Here is a 16,970-nt window from a genome sequence, read left to right as displayed (position 1 = left end):
TTTGGCCAACTTGCCAAGGCTCAAATTGAGGAGTGACCTACTTTTTCCTGGGTCAGAGCAACCAGGGCATGGGGAAAAATAATTCTTTTTTTCTTTGCAGGAAGTTTTGTAAACGTTCTGAGTTGGTGAAGTCTGTATTCCACATCTGATACATGGGAAAGCTGTGCTTAGAAATATGGGTATTTTAAAAATAAAATTTTCAACTTGCAAAAATGCATCCTTGAAAACTTAAGATCTCTCTCATGTGGTTCTCTCAGCTAAATGAGTAATATAACATGTCATTGTTTATGGATACTTGATAAAGTGAAGAGCGGTATCGTGTTTTCTTTGTCTGGCATTTGACAGCTGTTAACTAGTGAAATGAGAGATTAGAGTTTGTGCGACTGAAAGCATACACTTGATGCCTTCAAACAAAACTGTGTCACCTTCTATATAAAGTATTCAATTAGCCTGTTGGCAAGATGTGTAGGGTATGCTATTGAGAGAGTTACGTTTTCTTAGTTTCATATGCTGTTTTCTAAGTCCAATAAGATGTTGATGCTTACAAGATAAAAAATTATCATAGTTATATCTACACTATATATTGATTGTATTACTATATAATTCATCAAACAGTATTTTACACAATTGGTAAGTATATATATTTTAAAATGTTGACTAATAAAGAATACTAAATTATCAGCTTTACCTTTCTTATCTCTCTTATATAAAAGATGATTGTCTTTTTTTCACCCAGCTTGTTTTATACTTTGCCTGTTATGTCAGTTTCCCCACCCCCTTGCACTGGGTTGAAAGAGAAAGTGTTTCTCAATTTGAGACTACCCTCTTATTTATTTTTCATTTCCATTTGATCCCTTATTAAGGCACTAGAGGTATTGGTCTTTTAACTATCTGTGGCAGTGTACTATTTTTAGTTAATCCTAGAAGGAATAAGTCAGTATAGCACAGAGGTTAAGAGTGTAGTTCCCTGGAACCTAACCAGTTGGTGAATCTACACTCAGAAAATTACTAAGTGTAAGACTTTGGCAAGTTGCTTGAATATTCTCTACTCTGTGGTTTCCTGTGTTTTTAATAAAAGAGTGACTTCAATGCTCTGGTACCTAGTAAAAACTGAATGAATGTTAACTATAAAAATAGCAGTAATAAGAATTATTATTCTTGAATTAATTATTGATAGGTTGCAGACTTAACATCCTAGCGCTTATGTCTGTTTAGTGTGTTTGTTTGTAATACAGAACAGGTTGGCTGCACCACTCTCTATCTGGGTCCAAACGTCCAGTAATGTGATAGTTCAATTCCTTTAAAAAATAATGATATCTATTGTATACTAAGTAAAATTCTCAAGGCCTAATGTCAAATGAATGACAAATTATATTCACTTTAATGTTTATGTGAGTGACTAGTATATTCAAAGCAATATGGGTAACATACAGATAAAATATAGCTCTTGTACTCAAATAGTGTCAGTTTAATAGAAGGGATTTGAGAAATAGAGACAAAATATAGTGTATTTTCCCAGGTGGATGGAAGTTATGATATCAGAATTTAAGAATTCAGAATGGACGAGTAATACAAGCTGAACAAACCAGAAAACCAGTTTAAACATCTTGGGGAACTGAGGGGACTGAAATTGGGGTGCATACTGTAACTTGAGGGTTATTGCTTCATACCCAGGAATCTCTAAGTTAGGTTTTAATTTATGTTTATTTCTTCTTCATATTGGTATTACCATCTACGGATGTGTGTGTGCTTAGTTGTGTCTGATTCTTTGTGACCCCATGGACTGTAGCCCACTAGGGGGATTCTCCAGGCAAGCATACTGAAGTGGTTTGTCATGCCCTCCGCCAGGGGATCTTCCCAACCCAGTGATCGAACCCAGGTCTCCCACATTGCAGGTGGATAATTTACCATCTGAGCTACTCGGGAAGCCCAAGAATGCTGGAGTGTGGAGCCTATCCCTTCTCCAGCGGACCTTCCTGACTCAAAGGTCCCCTTTGAGTCCCCTTTGATTTGAATCAGGGTCTCCTGCATTGCAGACAGATTCCTGAGCTACCAGGGAAGCCCTCTACAAGTGTAATATTTAAAACTTAATACTTAAAAACTCAGTTTGTAGTTCCCAAGTAGAAATGTTTAACATTTTTGTAAGAGAGGCATAAAGTATGACCAGTGTTAGCATAGAGGTGATGTATTGTGGGAAAGAATTAGAAAAAAAATCTTCATAGAAGAATATTTGAGCTGGGATTTCAAAGGATGCATGTGATTCCAGGTGAATTTGGGATCTGTAGTAGTTGTTTGCCCCATGGAAGTTCAAGGTGTCAGCATAAATTCAGAATGAAGATTGTACATGGTACAATCTGCACCTTGAGAGAGGAGGTGTTCATCTGAGCAGGAATGTGGGCATATGTTGGGAGATATATTTGAAGAGGTAAGTTGGTGCCAGATCTGGTGGGCCTTGAATGCCTTTAATTTAAATGAGTGATAGAGAACCACAGAAGACTTTTTTACATGGGGAGTGGTGATGGTTGTGGTGGTAGGCTAATACAGATGGATTATCCATCAATTGCACTCGTGTGTTCATTGAGTTCATGTTTTGTCTCTTTCAGGAAGTTCATGATTTATTACAAGACTATGAATTAAAATACTGTTATGTGGACAGAAATAAGCGAACAGGTAAGATTTATGTTCTAAGCACCTGATTTTATTTTAATTCTGCATGTTGTCATTATAGAGCAACAAAGCTAAGTGTCTTTTTTTTCTTAAACTAATCTCTGAATTTCTTAAACATTAAATCATATACACATTACATAATTTATTTTCTGAAGGTAATATACTTATTCTAAATTTTAGGCACATTAATTAATGCAGCTTTAGGGAGTTCATTCTACCACATGGACACTGGTGCTGGCAAGAACCACTTTAGAATCTTCCATCTAGGTTATTAGTGTCTGACTTGGCCCTGCCCACCAACCTTTCTGGACCACTGCTGGGATGTATCAGGCCAAGCAACTAACAGGGTAGGAATACAACCCCCCTAATCAATAGGCAGGTTGCCTTAAGCCCCCTTGAGCCCACAGCCACCCTGACACCAGGCCCTGTCCACCAGAGCAGCCTGGACCCAATTCTACATACCACTAGCCCTGGGACCCCTGGGGCCCTGCACCCAGCCACCAGTGGGCAGGACCCCCTTGGGCTCTGGCCCTGGCCACTGGTGGGCTGCCTGTAGCCTCTCAACCAGCCTTACTCACCAGTGGGCAGACACCAGCCCCAAGCCCACCACAGCCCCATAGCCTGCCATGGCAGAACCTAGCCCATCACCAGCAGTCTAGCATCAGCTCTGAGACATCTTGGACCCCTCAACCAGGTTCCCCAGAATCCAGCCCCACCTACCAGGAAGTCAACACAAGCTTTAGGACACCTAGGACTCTAGAGCCAATTGTATTGGGAACCAGCCCCATACACCGATGGACTAAAACCAGCTCAAGGATACTCAGGGCCCCCTTCTATTGAAGATCCTGGGACATGACTCCATCCACCAGTGAGCCATCACTAGCTCTGGGACCCCTCGGACCCTGTAGCCAGAGACCCCAGGACACAACTCTGTCTACCAGTTGGCCAGCACAAACCCCAGAACCCAGCTTTACCTACTGGTGGGCCAGCACCAGTCCTGGGAGTCTCTGGATCCCAATCTTGCCCACAGCAGGCAGGCCTGCATCAGCCTCAGGGCCACCACATCACTGCAGCCTGCCCTGTCATAATTTAACCAACACACAGCAGGATGGTATCAGCCCGAGGACCCCTCATACCCTGGCTCTGCCCACCACCAGGCCAATATCAGTTCTGGGACACCTTGTACCCCTCAGCATCCAGGATCCAGCACCATCCACCAGTGGGTTGACACCAGACTTGGAACTCCCAGGGCACTGCAGCTGAAAGACCTGGTAGGGGGAGGGGGCAGTGCCTAGCTTTGTCTGCTAATTAGCTGGCACCAGCCCTGGGACACCCTGGGTCCCAACTCCACCCATCAGCAGGCCAACACCAGCTCTTGGACTACTTAGCCAGTTGCCCCAGAATCCAGGGAGTGGAACAGCACCAGCTTTGGGACACCCCAGAACCTACAGCCAGCCATGTCAGGAAGCAGCCCCTCCACCAGCAGTCCAAAACTAAATCAGAAACCCTGGTCCTGCAACCACCCCTTTCCCAGAACTCATCTTTGCCCATGAGAGAGCCAGCACTGGCTCATCAGCTTGTGACATGGTCCCACCAACCAATGTCAGCAGCTTCTTCACAATGCAGGGCCTGGCCACCTGCTGGACCAGGTAGCCACACCTACCAGACTTCCTGCAGTGATCAGCCTGCCACAACAGAAGGACGCATACAGCTCACATAGGGGGCACCCCTAGGGCGTATAGCTCTGGTGGCCAGACAGGAGTGCACTGTTGGTACACATAGGACATCTCCTACAAAAGGCCACTCCTTCCAAGTCAGGGTGTAACCAACCTACCAGATATGTAGAAAAAGAAACAGCGAATTAGACAAAACAAGGTGCCAAAAGAGCATGTTCCAAAAGAACAAGCGAGAATAAATCTCCAGAAGAGCTATGTGAAGTGGAGATAGGCAGTCTACTTGAGAAATAGTCAAGGTAGTGATTATAAAGATGATCAGAGAACTTGGGAGAAGATAGGTTATACAGAGTAAGAAATTAGATGTTTTTAACAAAGAATCAGAAAATTTAAAAAAGAACCAAACAGAGATAAAGAATGTAGTAACTGAAATAAAGAATAGCAGGATGGTGGATTCCTTCTACTACACCAGAAGGGATCAAAAATAGATTAAATGATAAGAGGAATGAATCAGTGAGCTGGAAGACAGGAATAGAAATTACTGTTGCTTAAGCAGAGACATTACTTTGCCAACAAAGGTCCATCTAGTCAAGGCTATGGTTTTTCCAGTGGTCATGTATGGATGTGAGAGTTGGACTGTGAAGAAAGTTGAGCACTGAAGAACTGATGCTTTTGAACTGTGGTGTTGGAGAAGACTCTTGAGAGTCCCTTGGACTGCAGGGAGATCCAACCAGTCCATTCTGAGGGAGATCAGCCCTGGGATTTCTTTGGAGGGAAAGATGCTGAAGCTGAAACTCCAGTACTTTGCCCACCTCATGCAAAGAGTTGACTCATTGGAAAAGACTCTGATGCTGGGAGGGATTGTGGGCAGGGGAGAAGGAGATGACAGAGGATGAGATGGCTGGATGGCATCACCGACTCGATGGACGTGAGTCTGAGTGAACTCCGGGAGTTGGTGATGGACAGGGAGGCCTGGCGTGCTGCGATTCATGGGGTCGCAGAGAGTTGGACACAACTGAGCAACTGAACTGAACAGAAAAAAGAATAAAAAGAAATGAGATGGTTTAAAAGACCTCAGAGATAACATCAGGCACACTAACATTATAGAGATCCCAGATGGAGAAGAGAGAGAGGCAGAGAACATATTTGAAGACAAGTAAGTGAAAAGCTTCCCTAACCTGAGAAAGAAAACAAACATTCAGATATAGGAAGCACAGAGAGTCTCAAACAGGATCAACCCAAAGAGGACCACAGCAAGACACTGTGTAATTAAAATGGCAAAAAATAAAGACAGTATAAAAAGCAGCAAGGGAAAAATAGTAAGTTATATACAAGGAAACTCCTATAAGGCAATCAGCTGACTTTTCTCAAGAAACTATGCAAGCAAGAAGGGAGTGGCACAATATATTTAAAGTGATGAAAGGGAAGAACCTACCACCAAGAATACTATACCAAGAAAGGCTTTCATTCAGATTTGATGGAGAGATTGAAAGTTTTATGGGCTTCCCTTGTGGCTCAGCTGGTAAAGAATCTACCTACAATGCGGGAAACCTGGGTTTGATCCCTGGGTTTGGAAAGGTTATCCACTCCAGTATTCTGGCCTGGAGAATTCCATGGACTATGCAGTATACTGTATAGTCCATGGGGCCACAGAGAGTTGGACATGACTGAGAAACTTTCACTTTGAAAGTTTTACGCACAAGTAGAATCCAAAGCACCAGTTTGGATGGGTTCACCGATATTTTCTATTTAAATGTTTGGAGAAGAGTTAACATGTATCCTTCTCAAACTACTCAAAAAAATGACAGAGGAATGAATGCTTCAGAACTCATTCTACAAGGCCAGCATCACCCTGATAACAAAAACAAAGATACCACAAAAATTGAAAAGTACAAGACAGTATGACTGATGAACATGAATGTAAAAATCCTCAACAAAATATCAGCAAAGCATTGAAAAGATCATATAACATGAGCAAGCACGGCTTATTTTGGGGATGCAAGCATAGTTCAAAATCTGCAAATTAATATGGTAAATCGTATTAACAAATTGAAGAATAAAAATCATGACCATCTAAATATGCAGAAAAAGCTTTTGACAAAATTCAGCATCCATTTATGGTTAAAACTCTCAACAAAGTGGGTATAGAGGGAACAAGCCTCAAAATAATAAAGGCCATCTGATAAGCCATGGCTAACATCATGTTTAGTGGTGAAAAGCTGAAAGCATTTCCTCTGAGATCAAGACCAAGGCAAGGATGCCCACTATTGCCACTTTTATCCAACATGGTATTGGAAGTCCTAGCCACAGCAGTCAGACAATAAAAAGAAAAACCCAAATTAGAAAGGGAGAAGTAAAACAGATGACACATGTTATCCATAGAGATTTCTAAAGATGCCACCAAAAACTCATCAATGAATTTGATACAGTCTCTTCAAGAAATGCTCAGAAAACTGAACAGCTCTTGTAAAAAAATGAAATTAGAACATTTTCTCATACCATATAAAGAATTAAAATGGATTAAAAATCTAAATGTAAGACTGGAAACGATAAGATCCTAGAAGACAACATAGGCAGAACATTCTTTGATATAAATCCTATAGCAGTATTTTTTTTTTTTGGCTATCCCTCCTAAAGCAAAGGAAGCAAAAGCAAAAATAAACTTAATTAAACTTAAGTAAACTTAAAAGCTTTTGCACAGAGGAGGGAACCATTGATAAAATGAAAAGACAACCTACCGAATGGGAGAAATATTTGCAAATGGTATGACTGATAGGTGGTTAATATTCGAAATATATGAACAGCTCATATAACTCAACATTAAAAAAACTAAACAATCCAATTAAAATGGGCAGAAGACCTGAACAGACATTTTCCAAGGGAGACATACAGGTTGCCAAGAGGCAAGTGAAAAGAGGCTTAGCATTGCTAATCTTCAGAGAACTACAAATCAAAACCACAATGAAATATCACCTTGTACTTGTCAATATGACTATTATTTTTTAAAAAAAAAACAAAAAAACAAACATCAGAAATATGATGAAAAGGCACTCTCATACAATGTTGGGGATTTGGATTTACACCAATGTAAATTGGTGCAACCTCTGGAAAACAGTGTGGAGGTTCCTCATAAAACTAAAAATTGAGCTACCATATAGTTAGCAACTCCACTCCTGGCTAAATAAAGTGAAAACACTAATTCAAAAAGATAAATGCACCGCAATGTTCATATCAGTGCTATTTACAGTAGCCAAGTATGAGGCAACCTAAGCATCCATCAACAGATGAATAGATAAAGAAGAGGTGGTATGTATATACACACACACACACACATATATATATCAGTTCAGTTCAGTCGCTCACTCGTGTCTGACTTTTTGCGACCCCAGGAATCGCAGCACGCCAGGCCTCCCTGTCCATCACCAACTCCCAGAGTTCACTCAGACTCACGTCCATCAAGTCAGTGATGCCATCCAGCCATCTCATCCTCTGTTGTCCCCTTCTGCCCAGCCCGCAATCTCTCCCAGCATCAGAGTCTTTTCCAATGAGGCAACTCTTCACATGAGGTGGCCGAAGTACTGGAGTTTCAGCCTCAGCATCATTCCTTCCAAAGAACACCCAGGACCGATCTCCTTTAGAATGGACTGGTTGGATCTCCCTGCAGTCCAAGGGACTCTCAAGAGTCTTCTCCAGCACCACAGTTCAAAAGCATCAATTCTTCGGTGCTCAGCTTTCTTCACAGTCCAACTCACATCCATACATGACCACTGGAAAAACCATAGCCTTGACTAGACGGACCTTAATCGGCAAAGTAATGTCTCTGCTTTTGAATATGCTATCTAGGGTGGTCATAACTTTTTTTCCAAGGAGTAAGCGTCTTTTAATTTCATGGCTGAAATCACCATCTGCTGTGATTTTGGAGCCCCCCTCCCCCCGCCCCCGCCAAATATATATATATATATATACACACACAATGCAATACTATTCAGCCATAAAAAAAGAATGAAATTTTGCCTTTTGCAGCCACATGGCTAGACCTGCAGGGTCTTGTGCTTAGTGAAATAAGTCAGACAGAGAAAGATAAATACTGTATGTTATTGCTTATATGTGGAATCTAAAAATAAATGAATATGACAGAGCAGAAACAGACTCACAGATATTGAGAACTAACTAGTGGTTACCAGTGTGGAGAGGAAACAGGGAAGGGCGAGATAAGGGTAGAGGATTAAGAGGTACAAACTATTACACATAAAATAAGCTATAAAGATAAATTATACAGCACAGGGAAGTAGCCAATATTTTATAATAATTTAAATGGAATATAATCTGTGAACATTTGAATCACTGACATACACCTAAAATGATATAATATTGTAAATCAACTATACCTCAATAAAATGTTTGGCTAAAAATGGAATTTTCATAGGTTTTTAAAATATATATATAATATTGCCAGAGCTTTATGAAGCTTTATAATGAATGTCCTAATGTTATAACATTTTAATGAATGTTTTGAATTTGCTTAGTATTGTTCATTTTTAATAATATATTATTGGACTTAGTGAATAGATTATGTAATTTGACCTTTAGTTATACAAATTGGGAAAATTGTTTAATTTTTCTGCATGTTTTATATCTGACATTAAAAGCCTAAACTAGATTATTTTCTCTGTGTACATGTGCTATGTAAATATTTAAAAACATCTCTTTGAGATGACAAAAAAGTAAAGAAATGTCTGAAGGATGATATAACCATCATGTGTGTGTGTGTGGGGGGGGGTGTTTAGTCACTAAGTCGTGATACTGACTCCCAAATTAGCAGGGTTTTTTTTTTTTTTTCTGGCTGCACTGGGTCTTCACTGCAGTATAGGCTTTCTCTAGTTACAGCACATGGAGTCTTCTCTAGTTACAGTGCATGGGTTGCCCCAGTGCTTAGTTGCCCCAAAGCACGTGGGATCTTAATTCCTCAAGCAGGGGTTGAACCTGTGTCCCCTGCATTGGGACTACCCTGATGCGATGCAGGAGTCCCTGCTTTCAATGCAGGAGATGCAGGAGACTCTTTGCAGCCCCATGGACTATAGCCCACCAGGCTCCTCTGTCCAGGGGATTCTCCAGGCAAGAATACGGGAGTGGGTTGCTGTGCTCTGCCCCAGGGGATCTTCCTGACCCAGGGTTTGACCCTGTAGCTCCTGCATTGCAGATGGATTCTTTACCTTTGAGCCATGGGGGAACCCTATTGTGTTAGATACTTGAAACTGATTTTATGTGTTGATTATACTTCAATTTAAAAAGACTTTGAAGTATTTTTGTCATTAAAATATTATATAGATGCTAGAGCCCTAATGTAGTACTATTAGGTGAATACCTCTGATAGTATGATAAGAAATTCTGCATTTGTTTTTCGTGACTTAGAAACATAGAAAAGAACACTACAGTTAAAAATGAAATCAAGTTTTTACCTCTCTCTGATTCCATTCCCTCCATCCCTCTTTGCCAAAGGGCAAGCACTAAAGAATTTGGTGCACACTTTCCATCTGTGCCATTCCATTGTGGTAGTTATTAGAGCTGTTCACAGATTCTTTTTGTTCCTGCCATAGGGTAAATAGTGCTTCCTTGTCTCTCTTTGAAGTTACCAGTGGACATGTGATTTGGCTTTCGATAAATGAAGTGCAGTGAAAGTGACACGTATCCCCTCCAGGTAGAAGATTTCAGAGCTAGCATGTGATTGACTGCTCACCCCACAACTTGCTAAAGTGATTGAGGAAGGTTGTATGTCCTCTTTAAACACAGTCCCAGAGTGGCTATGAGCAAAGCCTCCTTCCTTCCTTTCAGCATGGGATATGCATGATGAACAAGGAGGAGAAACCCTTTTGTTTTGTTAAGTCTTTGAAATTGTGAAGTGGTTTCTTATCAAAGCATCCCAACTAATGCCTGAAATTCTACTATATGTAAAGTTAACAGTGTTGTACTTGGTGTTTTTTCAACAACATAAATGGTATTCTCCTATATTTTTCATTTAGCAACTAAATGACCAGATATGGCATTGTACATATAGCTTTAGTTCATTGATTTAAACGACTACATATTATTCTGTCCTGTGAACTTATCACCACTGATAAATCTGTTTATTACTGATAGGCATTTAGGAAGCTTTAACTTTTCCAGCATTTCAAAAAATACTGCAATTAGTATGCTTTTACTTTCTTCTGATAGACATTGCAGTGGTTTCTCCACAAGTGAGTTACTGGGTTTGTAAGTTATGTTCAACTTCAATGTTAAAAATATTGACAAAGGCTTTACAGCTCACTTTTAGCCAGGAATGGTGCTATTCCTACCAGCTAGGATGATAGACATCATGATTCATGGTTGATTAGAAGGAATATTCAAAAATGTTCTGTTTCAAGTGGAGAAAATTAACTCTAGACTAACAATGCTAAAAATTTTAAAGTGAGACCTGTAAGGATCAAGCTCATTCCTGATAACTTAACCACGACCCAGAAAAAAAACCTCAAGAATATTTGTTTGAATATAAAAACATCCAGTACCCAACAAGGCAGAAATTTAGTGTCTGATATCCAATTAAAAATGACCAGGTACGGCAAAGAAGCAGAAAAGTACAGCCCATAATGAGAAATCAATCAAAACTGACCTGGAATTAAACAGTTTATAACTGTGTTTCATATGTACAAGAATTTATAGTAAAAATTGAACATATTAAATAGAGGATGGAAGATGTTAAACATACTTAATCCACACTTTTAGAAATGAAAACTACAATTTCTGGGAGGGAAAACAGGATGGGTAGATGGGATTAGAGTAGACAATGCCGAGGAACAGATCAGTGAATGTGAAAACATGGAAACGGCCGGAATGAAACAGGAGGAAAGACTGTGAAACATGAACAGAGTTATCCATGAACTATGGGCCAGCTTCAAAGCCTAATATGGGAGTAATGGAGTCTCTGTATGAGAGAGAAAGTAACACAGAAAAGACACTTAAAGAATTACTAGCTGAAAATTTTCCATATTTGGCCTGAACCCAGAGATCCTCAAAGCTTAACCAACCTTAAGCAGAAAACATGAAAAACCTACAATAAGGTACATTTGTAATCAACTTACTTGTAATTAGTGATAAAGAGAAAATCTTAAAAACAGCTCTCCCCACCAAGGACATGTTATGTTTAGATGGAAAAAGATAAATATGACTGCATATTTATTGGAAACAATACAAATGAGAAGACCATGGGGTAACATCTTTTCTTTCTTTGCTAAAAGAAAAAAGATCAAAAAAAAAGATCACTTAATAAAATTATTAAGACACTTATGAAAGATACTGAAGAAGTCACAAATAAACAAAGTATTCCATGGTCATGAACTGGAAGAATTAACATTGTCCACACTACTGAATCTTAAAGGAAATCAACCCTGAATATTTATCGGAATGGTTGATGGATAAAGCTGAAGCTCGTTACTTTGGCCACCTGATGTGAAAAACCAGCTCATTGGAAAAGACCCTGATGCTGGGAAAGATTGAGGGCCAGGGTAGAAGGGGGTGACAGGATGAGATGGTTGGATAGCATCACTGACTCAATGGACATGAGTTTGAGTAAACTCTGAGAGATGATGAAAGCCAGGGAATCTGGCATGCTGCAGTCCGTGGGGTCGCAAAGAGTCAGACATGACTGAATGACTAGCATAGCACCACCACCACCCTACTTAATGGGAGAAAATATTTGCAAATTATATCTGATAAGGAGCTAATATCCATAATACATAAAGAACTCATACAACTCAATAGCAAAAGAATAATCTAATTAAAAACCTGGCAGAGGATATCTAAAGAGACATTTTTCCAAATTAGGCATCAGGTGGGCAACAGATTCATGGAGAGGTGTTCAATATCACTAATCATCAGGGAAATGCAAGTCAAAACCACAGTGATATATCACCTCACACCTGTTAGAATATACCTGTTATCAAAAAAGCAAGAAAAAGTGTGGGAGAGAAGGAATAAAGGGAACCCTTGTACATTGTTGGTGGGAATGGAAATTGATGCAGTCACTATGGGAAACAGAATGGAGGTCTTTCAAAAAATTAAAAATGGAACTACCATATTGTCCAGCAATTCCACTCTGGGATATTAATTTGAAGGAATTAAAAACATTATTTCAAAAAGATATAGGAACCCCCATGCTCATTGCAGTGTTATTTACTATAGGCAAGACATGAAAACTCCCTAAGTGGTTACTGATAAATGGATAAGGAAGATGTCATATATGCATAGACAATGGAATATCATTCAGCCTTAAAAAAGAGTGGAATCTTACCATTTGTGATAACATGGATGGGCCTTGAGAGCATTATGCTAAGTGCAATAAGTCAGAGAAATACAAATACTGTGTGACCTCACTTATAGGTAAAATCTAGAACAAACCCCAAAACCCTGAGCTCATAGATACAGCCAGAGGCTAGGGATGGGGTGAAATGGGTGAGGAGAGTCATAAGGTACAAGTTTCCATATAAAATAAGTCATGGGGATGTAATGTATAGCATGATTACTACAAATAACAGTACTGTAGTGTATATTTGAAAATTGTTAAGGAAGTAGATCTTAAAAATTCTCATCCCTTGCCCCTGAATTTTTGTAATTATGTGTGGTGACAGATGTTAACTAGACTTATTTCCCAATATGTACAAATATTGAATTATTAAACACCTGAAACTAATATAATGTTATTTGTCATTTATACATCAAAAACATCCCACGGAATTATTTACCCACCAAAAATATATTTTAAAAGTAAGGATGAATGAAGATATTTTTTAATCATATAAAAGCTGAAAGAATTAATTACCATCAGACGTGCTTTATAAGAAGTATTTAAAGAAGTCCTTTAAGCAGGGAGAAAATGGTGCTAGATGGAAATCTGGATCTACACACAAAAATGAAGAATATCAGATGTTTTCTGTGTGTGTATAAAAACTTTTGTTAATATTCAGTTCTCTTTAAAAGATAATGGTTAAAGCAAAAATAATAACACTATTGTGGAGGTTATAACACCTGTAGAAATAAAATGCATGACAACAATACAAAGATTGAGAGGGGAGGAATGGAAGTATGCTTTGTAAAGTTTTTGGACTATATGTGGAAAGATCAATATCATTTGATGGTAACTGTTAAGTTACAGGTGTATACTACAAAGCCTGAATCACCCACTAGAATAAGGGAAGAAGCTCAGTAATTATATTAAATGACATTGCCTTGAATTTCATTACCTATGGTGGTGTTTGAGGAAACAGATAATAATAGTTTAATAAAAGTGGCTGCAGTTATAAACCTTAAAATCTGAGCTTTCTGTTATAGATAAGAAGAAATAATTGTTTTAGAATAGGATACATCAGATGTTAAAGCTGGTTCTAGAAAAGGCAGAGGAACCAAAGATCAAATTGCCAACATCCGCTGGATCACTGAAAAAGCAAGAGAATTCCAGAAAAAATATCTATTTCTGCTTTATTGACTATGCCAAAGCCTTTGACTGTATGGATCACAATAAACTGTGGAAAATTCTGAAAGAGATGGGAATACCAGACTACCTGATCTGCCTCTTGAGAAACCTGTATGCAGGTCAGGAAGCAACAGTTAGAACTGGACATGGAACAACAGACTGGTTCCAAATAGGAAAAGGAGTATGCCAAGGCTGTATATTGTCACCCTGTTTATTTAACTTATATGCAGAGTACATCATGAGAAATCCTGGGCTGGATGAAGCACAAGCTGGAATCAAGATTGCAGGGAGAAATATCAATAACCTCAGATACACAGATGATACCACCCTTATGGCAGAAAGTGAAGAACTAAAGAACCTCTTGATGAAACTGGAGAGAGAAAAAGTTGGCTTAAAGCTCGACATTCAGAAAACAAAGATCATGGAGATCTGGTCCCATCACTTCATGGCAAATAGATGGGGAAACAGTGGCTGACTTTATTTTGGGGGCTCCAAAATCACTGCAGATGGTGATTGCAGCCATGAAATTAAAAGATGCTTACTCCTTGGAAGAAAAGTTATGACCAACCTAGACAGCATATTAAAAAGCAGAGACATTACTTTGTTAACAAAGGTCCATCTAGTCGAGGCTATGGTTTTTCCAGTAGTCATGTATGGATGTGAGAGTTGGATTGTGAAGAAAGGTGAGCGCTGAAGAATTGATGCTTTTGAACTGTGGTATTGGAGAAGAGTCCCTTGGACTGCAGGGAGATCCAACCAGTCCATCCTAAAGGAGATCAGTCCTGGGTGTTCATTGGAAGGACTGATGTTGAAGCTGAAACTCCAGTGCTTTGGCCACCTCATGTGAAGTGCTGACTCATTGGAAAAGACCCTGATGCTAGGAAAGATTACAGGCGGGAGGAGAAGGGGACGACCGAGGATGAGATGGCTGGATAGCATCATCGACTTGATGGACATGAGTTTGGGTAAACTCTAGGAGTTGGTGATGGACAGGGAGGCCTGGAGTGCTGCAGTTCATGGGATCGCAAAGAGCTGGACACGACTGAGCAACTGAACTGAACATGAGAGAAAGAAGTTTTTGCAGCTTGCCATCAAATTTGTGCAAATAATAAATTTAACTAGTAGAGCAGCCATGGCAAAGGATAAATAAAATTGTGACTTATGAAAGGATTGGGACCAATGTTGAATCTTCAAATTTTGGTAGGAAAATGGAAACAGAACTAATTTCCAAATGCCTTATAGTGTTTTCTCTGTAGGGTGACATCTTCCACTTCCACAGGGTCGATGTGAAAAAAGTTGAACTCTTTTTTTAGAGACTTTGTGGCCTTGAAAAGAAATGTAAGAAACTATAGAAGAGAATCAATGACCTCTTTTCCCTACTGCCTGGAGTTTTAAATTTGCTTTATTATGTTATATAAATTCTACCACAAAATATCTTACTTGGGTTGAGCAAATGCAGATACCTAAGAAAAGGAAAATGAGAAGTTGTCAGTTTTAAAATGTACTAGTTAATCTATGCATGTATACATTCATCCATTCAGCTGACACACAGGCTCCACTGTGTGGCTGACAGTATGATAGCTGATGGAGATATATTCCATAGTTTAGGGATCTCACAGTTGATAGGATAGCAGACATCTAAACAAAGATTATAATACATTGTGATGTGTGCAATAATCCAGTCAATGTCAAAATACAGAGGGGTAGTAAAACAAGGATTAACTAACTGGAAGAGAGTATCAGAGAATGCTTCCTGGAGATCATGATACATTAACCCCTGGGCTGACTTTGAAAAGCAACTAAAAGATTTGAATGGCTGAAGATATGGGAGAGATCTTGTAGGCAAGGGAATGACATGTATAGATGCTTGAACAAGGTGATACCTAGGGAACTACAAACAACTCAGTGTCACTGGAGAATAAAGAAGTGTGGTAGGGAAGGGAAGTTTGACAGTTAATGAGGCTGGCGTCAGATCAAAAGGGCCTGGTAGGGCATGATAACTATCCTGTGTCTTGGCTTCCTTTCTGATACTAAACCATTGCATTTTAGGCAGTAGACAGACAGAATTAAACTTTCATTTTTGAGAGTTCGCTTTATTGTCATTGAAGGAAAAAAAAAAGCTAGAAGAATGAAGGAAAGAGGATGGATCTAAGACCCATTTGGAGGGTAAAATTTGAGGATTTCTTTAAGTGAGAGGTAAAGCAGATAGGGTCTCAGGTAATTCCCAGGTTTCCCATTTGTGAGTGTGATGCTAGCAGCTAAGACAGAGAATGAGGGAAGCTGAGCCATGTTGAGATTTTAGAGGAATGGAGAGGATGAAGATCATGAGTTATGTTTGATCATGTGTGAATCAGCATGTGAATATATATGGAACTAAGGACTAGAAATGTAGTTTTGAGAGTTGACAAGAGAATAAGAGGTTTTCTCTGAGCCCCCAGACTAGCCATTTTGCTCTATTTAATTGCTTTCATAGCCCCCCATACTTCTTGGTAATATCACACTTATAACTCTCTGTCTATTCTGTCATCCTCTATTGGATTCTGGGGTCCTTGTTGAAAAGGATCTTACTTGTTTTGTTGACCCCCTCCTTTCCAGTGCCTAAGACATAGCCTGGCACATGAGAAATGAACACATGGGCATGGATGTGAGTGCCCAGGGAAGGGGGCATAGACAGGGATTTTTGGCTCAGGGTTGCTGGGTACAGTCACCGGCTGTCACTGTGTGTGCTTCTGCCAGGAAGGAACCTTAAGGATTACTACCTTACAGGTGTGAGTGGAGAAAAATATATCAAAGGAAATGGAAGGAGGAGTGCTTAGGCAAGTATGAAGAAAATCAAGAAGGACTTTATTAAGGAAGTTAAGGAAGGGCATGGTTAACAGTTTCAGATACCCGAAGAATTCAAATCAAATATGAACAGATGAACTTATGAGCTAGATATGAACATAATCAGTGTGTACAAATGATTGTTGACTTGTTTGCTGGTTTTAGCAAAATACCGTTAAATGCTGTTCTATGTCAGCATAAGGAAAGAAAGGCATGGCATCAAAATAAGTCCTTTATAAGGGCTTATTGGAAACCAAGAGATAATCTCTCAGTAAGTGCAGCAAAGCCATTTTCCCCCTAGT

General features: G+C 39.5%; 1 protein-coding gene across 1 annotated transcript in view; it reads left to right on the top strand.

Annotated features, from left to right (window-relative positions):
• RAVER2 (ribonucleoprotein, PTB binding 2) overlaps window positions 1–16,970 on the top strand; it is a 141,324-nt gene that overhangs the window by 31,527 nt on the left and 92,827 nt on the right. Inside the window, exon 2 of the mRNA XM_068961220.1 lies at window positions 2,604–2,670. Within this exon, the coding sequence (XP_068817321.1) occupies window positions 2,604–2,670 (67 nt within the window). The remainder of the gene's footprint in view (window positions 1–2,603; window positions 2,671–16,970) is intronic.

This window comes from Capricornis sumatraensis, chromosome 2 (genome assembly GCF_032405125.1).
Source record: "Capricornis sumatraensis isolate serow.1 chromosome 2, serow.2, whole genome shotgun sequence".
Taxonomy (NCBI): Eukaryota; Metazoa; Chordata; class Mammalia; order Artiodactyla; family Bovidae; genus Capricornis; species Capricornis sumatraensis.
Note: the sequence above shows the minus strand (reverse complement) of the source record. Positions and strands in the feature narration are given on the sequence as shown.